This window comes from Oryctolagus cuniculus, chromosome 7 (genome assembly GCF_051225735.1).
Source record: "Oryctolagus cuniculus isolate XC-2025 breed Fujian yellow rabbit chromosome 7, ASM5122573v1, whole genome shotgun sequence".
Lineage (NCBI taxonomy): Eukaryota > Metazoa > Chordata > Mammalia > Lagomorpha > Leporidae > Oryctolagus > Oryctolagus cuniculus.
Window position 1 is genome coordinate 34,354,933 of NC_142873.1, and position 12,182 is coordinate 34,367,114.

Sequence of the window (12,182 nt, forward strand, 5' to 3'; positions counted from 1 at the left end):
ATTGCCTTGCAATGCCTAGGTTTCAGTGGAAAGCAGGATTGCCGGGCTCTAATGTGGCCGGGGGCTGCGGCTGGACACAAGGATGCCAACACCAGGGAAAGCTCTGGCTGCAGGTTCTCTGCAGGCCCGCCCTCGATGTCTCCCGCTCTCTCCCAAGGGCCCTGGGCACCAAGCCCCTGGGCAGTTGTGTTACCTGCTCGTATTTCTCCAGCTCCGTGTGGTAGATTTGTCTGATCTGTGAGAGTTTGGCTCTGTAGTCGGAATGCTCCACTGAGTTGTCGGAACCTGCTCCTCCGGAGGCTGCAGCTGCGGCAGCTGCGGCAGCCGATCCGCCCCCCTTCTCAGGCCCGGCCACGCCTTCTGCCAACAGCATGTTGTCCAGTCGCATCAGCTGGGGGTCCGTGGGCTCCTCTTCCTGGGCTCCCCGGATACTCAACACTACAGGAGAAGACAAGGAAGAGGGGCAGTGTTAGCCTGAGGGAGAAACGCACACACACACACACAAAAACCACAAAATAACAACAGCAACAACAAGTGCCATTTGGATACACAAACCTCCTAATTATTGGCCCCGTGGCATTTGGGAAATGGAGAGAGGGCTGGAAAAAGAGGAAGGGAGTGGGTGAGAAATGGAAGGGGACACTTGCTTTGTTCCAAAAAACTAATTATGCTCTACTGATGTGAGGTACTTAGGATGGTGAAATTTATCAGAGGTAGAAAAGTGGCCCTACTGGGTACCAGGAGCGCAGGGAGGCGGGCAGTGGGAAGTCACTGTTCAGTGGGTGCCAGTGGGTGCATGGCTTCACTTTGGTGGGAGGGGTGAGGGAGTTCCTGCAGTGGATGGTGAGGAAGGATGCACATGGGTAAGAACAGGCTTACTAACACCACTGCACTGCACTCTTAAGAGTTGCTCCGCTAAATTTCATGTTATGCATGTTTTTGTTGCAATAAAACATTATTAAATTACAGAATTAATTATAAAAGAATGTCATTTTTACTTCCATCCTCAACCTGCCGAATATTGATTCAAGGAAAAGCATTTTGTTCTTTATTTCTTATGGTAGATGTCTGTGTTTGTGTTCCTACCCGCGTTGACTTTCTTTGTAACATTTGACTAGGCTAGGTTTTCATTTCCAAAAGAACCTACAGTAGGAAAATGCAGTTAATTTGGAGTAATTCTTTAGCGAATTCTGCACAGCAGGGAGTACAGAAAAGTTTAATATGGCAGTGAAAACAATGGGCCTGGAGCCAGGGACACACAGCTCTCCAAACTGAGATCCACCTGTTCCAGGTGGTAAGGACTCCATCTTGTTGGAAACCAGAGTGAGGCCCCTTTAACAAGCTGTGTCTGGAGACGCAAAGATGCCAAGGGTGCTGTAGGATGCAGGCTCCAATCAATGGGGTTGCTGCTTTTTAAAATCCCACAGCCACTGGAAGGGGAACAGTGATTTGGGCTGGAAGAGATCAGGTGATTCAGGAAATCTGCAGAAGAGCTACGCAACTATTTTATTTTACAACCTGCCCTAAAATAAATCACTCATCTAAATCCAGTTTAGTTGTCAGCAGTCAAGTCTTTGTGGAGAGAGAACATGAAAGAATCTTCACTTTCAAAAGAACTAAGGAGAATCTGAGACACAGAAGCAAAGGAGGAAATGATCCCAGGCAGAGGAGAGGGGCCAGTGCTCATTGACATCTCGGGGATGGAGGCGGCAGGAGCTAAGTCCCCAGGATAGATACGCAGGCTCCAGAGCATTCAGAGGTAAGGCTATTTCAGGGCAGGGAGCACCTGGTGAGCCGCAAGGGGGCAGTGCCTGATCCTGTTGTCTTCCAATCCCCTCCCTCTTCTCCCAGCGGGTGGGAACTCAAAGCAGGAGGACAGCTGGACATTCAGTGCCTTCCACCACAGTGCCCCAGGTCCCTGGCTTCCAACAGGCACCACAAGACCCAGCCTTGAATGTTCAGAAGAAAATCCCAGTACCTGTGCCAGAAGGGAACCTGCAGCATGGATCTCAAGGAACACAGTTGGAAGCAAGGAAGGTAGATGCACAGGGGAGGAAGTTCCGCCCCTTACTGCAGTAGGCAGGGTGAGGGTGGGGGCAGGAGGGGAAGGAGAGGGGAGGACTCAGCTAGGAGGCAAACATTCACACACACTACAGGTGCTGCAGCACCAGGCCCTGTACTCTCTCTCCGTACCGGACTCTCCAACACTCTGCTGCATGACATGCTAGAAGATGGCTAAGGTTCACGGTGTGGCCCCTTTTTCTCAATGAAATCTTTCCTTTCAGGTGGCTGAATGGGACACTCTACCTTCGCCTGCTCTTTGAACAATCAACATTAGTCATGTTGTTCTGTTTCTTGAATTCATTTACTCAAATCTCCACGGTCCTCTCAAGAACGTGTCACCAGGAACACAGGCTCCAGAACAGGGGGAACTGAATGCTCCAACCACTTTCTGACTACCAGCCCTCCTGGCCCTGAACCACAGCTGGTCATCAAGCCCCCGTATCAGAGCTGGGCAGTTGCTCCATGCTCACCTCATCTGCTCACAGAACTCTTCAAATAAATCCATTTGCATGCAGGATTTATGGTCATTTTGTTTTGTAAATAAAATGTATCTTATTTATTCCAAAGTTCTTGGAGAAACAGAGAGAAAGACAAAGATCTCCTATTCGCTGGTTCACTCCCCAAATGCTTGCAACAGTTGGGGCTGGACCAGGATGAGGCAAGGCGCTCAGGCTGGGTCTTCCACTACTTGAACCGTCACCTGCTGCCCACCAAGGTGTTCCTTAGCTGGAAGCCGAGATCAGCAGCTGAGCCTGACCCCAAACCTAGGCACTCCGACTTGGGAGCAGATGTTCTAGGCTGTGCATCTCAAGTGCTGTACTGAACAACTGCTCATATCTGGTGTATTTTAATTGCTCAACACAAAGATATTTATGGGACATTTATAAATAATTTAAAAAAGAATTACATCTGAGTCATTAATAAACACATGTAATAGTTTCATATTAGCTTGGCCATTCAAAAATTTGTGCTGGGGCAAAATCCTGCTCACTAAATGCAGCCTCCAAGTGGGTGCTTCTGGTTGTCCGTAACTAATCCCTCTCCCATGGAGGCTCAACACTAGAAAATCCTATGCTAACTGCTGGTCTCCACCACAATGAAAGCAAAAGAGGGGGCCGGTGCTGTGGCATACTAGGTTAAGTCTCCACCTGTGGTGCCAGCATCCCATATGGGCACCGGTTTGCATTGCGGCTGCTCCACTACCAATCAAGCTTCGTGCTAATGGCCTGGGAATAACAGTGGAGGATGGCCCAAGTGCATGGGCCCCTGCATCCACATGGGAGACACAGATGAAGCTCCTGGCTCCTGGCTTCAGACTGGCCCAGCCCTGGCTGTTTCAGCATCTGTGAGAAAACCACAGGATGGAAGATACCTCTCTCTCTCTCTCTCTCTCTCTCTCCCTGAGTTTCAAATAAATCAATAAACCTTAAAAAAAAAAAAAGCAAAAGAGAACAGCATCATCTTAATGATCAGGACTTGCCCTACCAGGGCTGACTCAGGCACCACCTGTCCAAAGTGATATACAGATACCTTCCCTTCCTCCAACAGCCTCAGTGCCAAGACTGCCCTGTCACTCTGCTGCAGCTTCTTCTTCTTCTTTTTAGATTTTCCTTGTTTATTTGAGAGGTAGAGTTACAGACAGTGAGAGGGACAGACAGAGAAAAAAGTCTTCCTTCTGTTGGTTCACTCCCCAAATGGTCTCAACGGCCAGAACCACGCCAATCCAAAGCCAGGAGCCAGAAGCTTCTTCCCAGTCTCTCAAGCACTTGGGCCATCTTCTACTGCTTTCCTAGGGCATAGCAGAGAGCTGGATTGGAAGAGGAGCAGCCGGGACTAGAACTGGTGCCCATATGGGATGCCGGTGCCACAGGCAGATTAACCTACTGCGCTATGGCACTGGACCCTGCAGCTCCTTCGTTTAGCAAAAACTGAGTTAGGAGAAAGGGAAGGGGAGCAGAGACGGGCATCACAGAGCCAACTTCTGGTGCTGGTTCACCAGGTGGGTGACCATGGGTGTGTCACCACCGATGTTTATACATGTCTGATACCAACCCCTGAGGTGTATACATGCCTGATACCAACCACTGAGGTTTTCGCCTGGGTTTCAACCTCCCCCCCCCGCCCTGGCCTATGCTCCACTTTTCAAAAACAATCCACAGGCAGCACAAACAGAAGCTCTAGACACCTACTGAATTGATATTTCTCTTGCCTTGAAATCTAACTGGGTTTAAATAAAACAAGAAAGGAAATTGCCAAGGCTGGCAAAACACACCACAAAGATGTGCGGATAGAGGAGGTGTCGGGGGCCACATGGCTCCAAGCACTGGTATTTATCAACTGTTTTTTTTTCTTTTTGGAGGTACATTTAGTTGACAGAGAAACAACAGAAGTCTTGGCATTTCACTTGGTTTTTACTCTTGAAAAAAGAAATTTGAATATACTGATTTAATAGAATAGTTTTCTAAGTGCGGCCAATAAGAAATTGACGTGAAAGAAAAACAAGGCATAGTAACACAAATGCTGCTCACATTTATACTCAGTTCACAATACATAAATAGGCCCAAATCAGAGGTTTGAAGAAAATCAAAGAATGAAAAAAATGCATAAAAACAAAAGACCCAGTCATCTTCAAATTATACCCTTTAAATTATAATCAAACCATGAAAATAGGAAATATCAGAGTGCATACAAGAATAATAACAAAAAAATACTGGAAGAATATAAATGAAAAAAACCTTTAAAAAGAAAATCTTCCTTTTCCACTATTTTACACAGAAGATCCATGTGCCGGTGGACCTGGACCATGTATGTTTGCTTGGAGGAAGGCAGAAATGGACCAAGAAACAACACTACAGGCTCATATTTCTACCCAGAACAAGGAGAATCCAAATACATCACTATAAAAAAGGGCGTTGGAATTCACTGATACGGAAACTGCTCAGTTACTCAGATGAAAAAAAAAAACCACCAACATTCAGTAAATAAATGAAAAGGGAGCTATGTCTAAGCAGAACTGATGCAACCTATTTATTGGTTAAAGCTAGCACTCTGGTGAGGTGGACACAAAATGATTATTTAAAAGCTCCTTTTTATCTCTGTGGCACCATGCAAGACTCAAATGAACCTTTCGCCAGGACACCAGAGATGTTAACACTCATCCTCCCAGATCCAATTTCGACCAGAGGAGCTGTTACCTAATCCAGCAACCATCACATACGATCAGCTTCCTGCTTCCCTGATGGGCGCCCCGGCTGGCTCTCCCCGCCCCCTCATGCCTGCCCTCTCCAGCCCTACAGCCTTTTCTGAAACAGGTTTTAAAGGGCCAACCCCCCTGCTTCCACCTGGGCAAGGAAGGGTTGTAAGGACCTGGGGGACCCGCACACTGCCACTACCCACAGGGGACTGGCAGTCTGCAGAGGAGTCACCCATTCAAGACACGGCACCTCTCGGGATGCAATTCCTAAAGGAATTCCTTCACAAACCTACCCACCTCCTGTAAGCAGCCAGTCAACACAGCTAAGTGATGCCCGTAGAAACTGTCACAAGCCCTTTAAAAAGCATCTGATGTTACATCCACCTTGCTGCCTTTGCTTGCCCTGGGTTAATTTTTAGGGTAAAACTCCCAAGATAAGGGGACTGTCACAACACGGCTGGAACTGCTCTCACAACTAGTGTCCTGCTGGTCCCTCTTTCTTTTCCTTCACACAAGGAGGAAAACAAATCGACCCCAAAGGTACATTCAAGGGCTTCAGAGCTTGGCGGGAGGGCCTTGTGCCTGTTGTTTTGTCCTTGGCTGAAGCGACGCGGGTCCTGCGCACCTCCAACCAAGGCCCACTAGAGGGCACTCTTTCTTCACCGAGGACCGGGCTCCGCGGAAGTGCCCCTGCTCAGATGCCAACTTCCACAGGTGGGGAGGGCAGGGAGAGGAGCAGGGCAGATGCACAGGCCGGGTTGTCCTCAGATGTGGACAGCAAGACACAAAGAGGAGCGCAGAGGCACAGAGACGGAAAGAGATGAACAGGCAGCAGGCAGGCAGACGGGTGGTTTGGGAAGAGACCTGGAGTAGCCTCCCCAGGGTGTGGACAGAAAGGCAGACCCACCCCTCTCTGGCCAGTCTGCGTGCTGTGAAGGTACAAGACCCGTGCAGGGTGCCCCAGTGCCCACCGGCTAAGTCTTCACTGCCCACTGCCAAAGCACTCTCCTGGCCTCACTTCCAAGTCCACTCGGGCATCTCCCAGTTGCTCAGAACTTCGGTGACAAGGAGGGGACAGACATTGTTGGCCCTTGCATTTGCACAGTACTTCCTGAGAGCAGTGGAATTATATCTGTTGTGTGTTCATAAAGTGCTTGCACACACCTAACAGCAGGCAGCACCAGGTAAAGAATCCATGTCCCTTATTTACATACCAGATAACTGAAGATGATAAAGGCAAAGTAACTGTCCCCAAATCAGGGCAAATGAGACTCAACCAAGACTAAAATTTAGGTCTTCAGCTCTTAGACACTGCATCCTTTGCAACGTTAAACCTTTTTCACAAGAAGTAGCTAAATGCATGTGGTGTCAGTCCTGTGTGCTTCTGCACACACACACACACGCACACACATATACTCTTTTGCTGCCCGAGTCACAGCTGATACTCTGGGCAAGAAGAAAGCAACCAGATATGAGATAGGAAAGGAGTTCTTCCTACTGGTTTTTAAATTTCTTTTAGTTCCTCTGCATGTGGTCCTGTCCCATTTCCTCTTTCTGCTGATGGCGCCATGATGACAAGAGCCACTGCACTTTTCCTCCCAGGGCTGCACTGACCACAGGCCTGCTCCATTGTAAACCTCAGCCCCCAAATCCTCCTCCAGGAACCTGCCCAGAGTTGTTAAGAGCCAGCATGAAATCCCTAGGACCTGAACCATCAGAGCAGGTGCTATCCAGAACACGGCGCTGCAGCAGGGCAGGACACCCCAGCTCATTCCAGCTCGCATCTGTGTGTCCACCACAGCACCACACAAAGTGCCAATGCCAGTAATTTTTAAGAGCAAAGTCATAAAGAAGAAGGAGGATGTAGGACAGAGACACCCAAAAATCTTCGCCTCGGCCAGACAGTCAATTCCCGACACGTGCTTTCATTCCAGTTACAAACTGCAGGAGAGCCAGTAAGCCTCTGCCACCTCTTCCATACCCATTTCAAAACCTATCAAATTGGCCTTTTCAAATCTGACAGTTCTAAACAAGCACGACAGTGCATTGAGCCGGGGCATCCCGGACCCAGTAAACCACCCCCCCAGTAGGCAAACAGGCCCATGGCAAAGGCTCTGTGGGATATGGGGAGCCTGGCACGTGACTGGTACCTGCTGACAGTGGGCGTGGCAGTGAAGGGACCATGCATACGATGTCACCTCGAATGCTCTGTTCAATTAAACAAATGACTGATCCAGCCCCTCTGAGCTGCCAGGGATGAGCTGGGCACGAGGACTTGCAAGGTGAATCAGACACGGGCAGGGACCTCAAGAAGCCCCTGGCTAACAGTCCTCCAGCCCTGTCTGACACTCATACTCACTGCTCTGAGGCCTGCTGGCACACAAAGCTGCCGAGGTGGGTAGTGGGCAACTGAATATTCACCAGCTAAACACCCTTTCTCCTCCCTGCCACTGCTCTCCTCTCCCACAAGCCCGACTGCATCCACTAACAGGAAACTTCTTGAGTTGAGAAATAACTATGATCTAATTTGATTCTTCCAAACCAAAGGTAGGACCCAAATCTTCCATCAGTTAGTGTAATGAAGCTTAGGGTCTATGTTGTAATGCTTACCCCCTGGTTTGTTTGACAGAAACAGCTGATTTTTAAAGAGTTGTCCATCAAACAAATGGAAATGATTACTAATTTGATTTCCTGAATTGTCCAAATCAGCACTATAGACAGCTGCCCGTCAGTGCTTCTACATGGAAGAACCTGTTAGCGCCTGCACTGAGCCCTTCCAGCCCCAAGAGGATGTCGCTATTGCCCTAGGGCTACATCTTCAGATGAGAACTTCCAATGCACAAAAGTGTCCAATGTTGAAAACTTCTCCTTGGGGTTGGCAGGCTTTGTGACACAGCAGGTTAAACTACAGCTTGTAACCTGGGATCCTGTACTAGAGCACTGATTCCAGTTCCAGATACTCCACTTCTCATCCAGCTCCCTGCTAATGTGCCTGACAAAGCAATGTAAGATGGCCCAAGTACCTGGGCCCCTGCCACCCATGTGGGAGACCAGGATGGAGCTCCTGGCTCCTGGCTATTGTAGTCATCTGGGGAGTAAACCAGCAGATGATCTCTCTCTCTCTCTCTTTCTCTCTTCTTCATGCCCCATCTCTATCATGCTGAATCTATAATAAAGAAATAAAATATGGGGCCAGCGCTGTGGCTCACTTGGCTAATCCTCCACCTGCGGCACCAGCATCCCATATGGCTGCTGAGTTCTAGTCCCGGTTGCTCCTCTTCCAGGCCAGCTCTCTGCTGTGGCCCGGGAGGGCAGTGGAGGATGGCCCAAGTGCTTGGGTGCCTGCACCCACGTCGGAGACCAGGAGAAGCACCTGGCTCCTGGCTTCAGATCGGTGCATAATCTCTCTCAGACTCATTTGGAAAACTCTCTCATTTCCTCACATGTGGCGACAGCCACTGATGTAGAGCTTCGTACAAGGTTTCACGGTGGAGGAAGAGAACAGATACATGACGGTCTTGAGGGGGTTTCAGCTTTCTGCTTGTTTGTGGATGTCATGGGGCTTTCTTTAGAGAAATACTGAGTCTCTCCTGCCATCCCTTTTCCAGGGCCAGGTCTGGGCAGCTCTGGTCACATGTGTTTTCCACTTCTCAGGGGATGCGTGGGCAGGGATCCCATTCACACGTTCTCTGCCTGGCACACGGAGCCTCCTGGGCCAGCTGGCAGTGAGGAAGCTAATGCGCTGGGCAACAGGCTCCTGCCTTTCTGGATAGGTGCCGGCCGCCTGGGCGAGGGGCTTTGGTCCTTAATAGCTCGAGCTTGGATTGATGCTTGGGAAACCCTTTTTGTCTAAGAGAAGCTGTAGATGTTGGTAGGAGGGTGGACTTGACAGTGACTTTGGCCTCAGACTGACACACCCAGAGGTATGAGGGAAGGGGAAAAGCCATCAGCGAGGGCCTGTGCAGCGTGCAGGAAGTCTGGATAGTACATGGTGACCCATGATGCAAGGGACAGTTCTTAAACTCAGCTATACACAAAAGACAGGGAATGGGGAGCCACCAGTTGACAGCTTGCTGCGTATTCCCTGGAGATGAGAACTTCGCGCTACAATGGCATTTCCTAAAGGCAGTAACTAGGGAGAAAGTGAGAGCATTTCTTAACACTCTCTTGCCTTAAGGTGGAAATGTTCTGCAGCTAGGAGTCTTAATGAGGCATCCAGCACATGGCTTGGTGCTTTGCAAGAGCTAGTTGCTGATAAACTTCCTCTCAGACAAAATTCTAACCCCAAGCAAAGTGTGAGTATGGGCACAGGACGCTCTTCCATTAGCTGCATGGCATGTTACAAAAAAGTACACTTAAGTAGGTGGTGGATGACTCAGCACAAGGCTCCCACTGTGTGACTCTACCTCCCTTAAATGCTGTTTCCTGATCAATAAACAGTTGATAATAACATCACCATGCTGTAATTCTTATTAAGGATTGATGTCAATGCTTGGTAACTGGTAGGTTTTTCGATTGTTGTTTAAACCTGAATCAATCCCATTGATAAAGATCCCTTTGAAAAAATATAAAGGCAGGATAGATGTAGAGTTTGGTTTCCCCATGTTAGGAATTAGCAACATAGAAGAACTGGAATCAACCAGTGAATGTATACATTGCTTTCAACACCCCCCCCCCCCGCACACACACATTTAGACACACACACTCAACCCTTCACCCTGCATTTCCAGCCAAACTCATCCTGATACCAACACTAACCAAGAAATCAATGGATCCTCAGCCAACAGAATAAGCGCCAAGATGTCTCCTTTGGGACAGGCACTTGATACAGTTAAGTTGCTGCCTGGGATGCCCAAATCCCTTCTGGGAGTGCCTGGTTTGAGTCCATGATATTCTACTTCTGATGCAGCTTCCTGCTAATGTGCACCCTGGGAGGCAGCGGCCACGGCTCAGGTACTTAGAGACCTGGTGGAGTTCCTGGGTCCTGACTTCGATCCGGTTCAGCCCTGGCTGTTGTGGACATTAGAGGAGTAACCAGAGAGTAGAATATTCTTTCTGTGTGTGTGTGTGTATGTGTGTGTGTTCCTGTCTGCCTCTCTCTTCTCCTTTCAAATAAAATGAAAAGAAAAAAAATTTTAAATAAGCTTTTGCCTCCCCAGACCCCTTCTTGTGTCCCTTTCTAGCTCTTCTCCCGAGCACCCTAAGGATCCCACTGCCTCTGGAGTCTGAGGCAGCTCCTCTCTGTGCAGACTCTCTGGACTCTGTCCTCCTTGAGCCAGAACACACCGGTTTCCTACAGCCTGGGCAGAGTCCACCCCGAAAGCCTCAGTCCTCCCGGAAGGTAGAAAGACCCTACCAGGACCCACTCAGTGCTGAAGAATTCTCTCTTTCCATGAGACACGCTAGCCTGTAAGCCATCTTTAAAGGCTGTTTTCAAATTTCCATTACAGAATAAAGGTTAAAAGCAGAAGATTCTAAGAGCCCTACTCCTACTCAAGAGTTTAAGGAAGCAAGCTGAAGCTTTGGCTTTGGGTGGGATTTGGGGCTCACGGTCACCCTTCTCTCCACATCCAACACATTAAAATAACTTGCACTGCTGTATTTGCATCACACGGGGTCTCTCCCTGTTGACATGGCCACTGTCTATGGATTACAAATGCTCTTCCTGCTCATGGTGTTAAGTGGAAGGTTCCTGCCCATATTTACAAAGTGAAAGATAGCAGAACTTCTAGTTTTTTTCTCTAACTTTCCAAACAATTTCAACAGAACCAACTTTGAAAGAGAGAGCAGTTTGTTCCCGTAGGAATCTTTCCCAGTTTTTGAAAACCACTGAATAATTCAAACGCAGGTTCCTAATACGAAGAGTTTTTGACCTTGAGGGGGCCTTGCAGAATTCACTGATAATTCTGTCTTAACTTCATCCACGATGATGCCCAATTCCACAAACTCAGAGATGCCTGGTAGTTCACCTCCACCCTGCTGGAGGAGGCCTTCTTCTCAAAGGGATGGAAATGCAGATTCCTGCCAGGTGATGGCCCTGGATGGAGGCTGCAGGCCAAGGACAGAAGACCAGCCCCACGGATGGAGAACAGCAGATGGCAGCCAGGTCTGGGGCCAGCATGGTAGGTGCTACTCTCTGATTTGCTGCATGCCTTCTGCCCCTTTGCTGAGCCTTCCACACCTCTCTCCATTAGAACCATTGTCTTTTTTTTTTTTTTCCTTTTTCTTTTGAGTCAAGAATAGGATGGGAAGTTGAAGGTAGGCAAGTGTTCTTTCCCTGAACATAGCAAGGAAGGGCTCAGTGGATCCCACAATGACCATTACCACTACATGATGAGAATGAGGTCATTTTATGGAAACGTGAATGCTGACTATACCAATACAATACAGAGAGAGGAAAGATGATGGAACATGCGTCTTTCCTGACTTGGGGACTAGCAGAGGCTGTCACCATGGGCAGGGCTCAGGAAGTCATCTTTATACAGATGAAGAAAGAGTTGATTCGCTGGTTTCTTCCAGCATATCTCTCTCCATAGTAACAAGATCCTAATTTTTAGCTGAACTCCTGGACACTGGGAGGCAAGACACTTCCCAGCTTCCCTTGCAGCTAGAAATGGTGATTTCATGCATGTCATATAATAAAATTCCAGTCAGTGACAGATGAGTAGAAGTAGGTATAACACTTCTAGGAACATCTTTTTAAAGGAGAAAGGAAAGTTCTTGATCCTCTCTCTTTTCCTTCTGATGGCTGGGCTATGAGTATAATGGCTGGGCTCCAGCAGTCACTCTGAGCCATAAGCCAGAAACCCCACTAACAAGAAGGACCAGAGGGAAATTTGTCACATCCTGGAGACCAGCTTGCTTGGTCATCTATAGACTATTACAGTAACAGAAAAATAAACTTCTATTTTCCTTAAACCATGCT

The 12,182-nt window shown here is 48.4% G+C and overlaps 1 protein-coding gene and 1 long non-coding RNA gene across 11 annotated transcripts in view; one reads left to right on the top strand and one right to left on the bottom strand.

The window, feature by feature from the left end:
* Nucleotides 1–12,182, top strand: part of LOC149125402 (uncharacterized) — a 518,945-nt gene that overhangs the window by 379,152 nt on the left and 127,611 nt on the right. The gene's annotated exons all lie outside the window — the stretch shown is intronic.
* The window catches only part of PBX1 (PBX homeobox 1), a 332,058-nt gene that overhangs the window by 99,366 nt on the left and 220,510 nt on the right, over nt 1–12,182 (bottom strand). For all 10 annotated transcript variants that reach the window (XM_089299648.1, XM_089299650.1, XM_089299652.1 and 7 more), the window contains one exon: nt 194–438. In XM_089299648.1, coding sequence (XP_089155774.1) covers nt 194–438 — 245 coding nt within the window. The remainder of the gene's footprint in view (nt 1–193; nt 439–12,182) is intronic.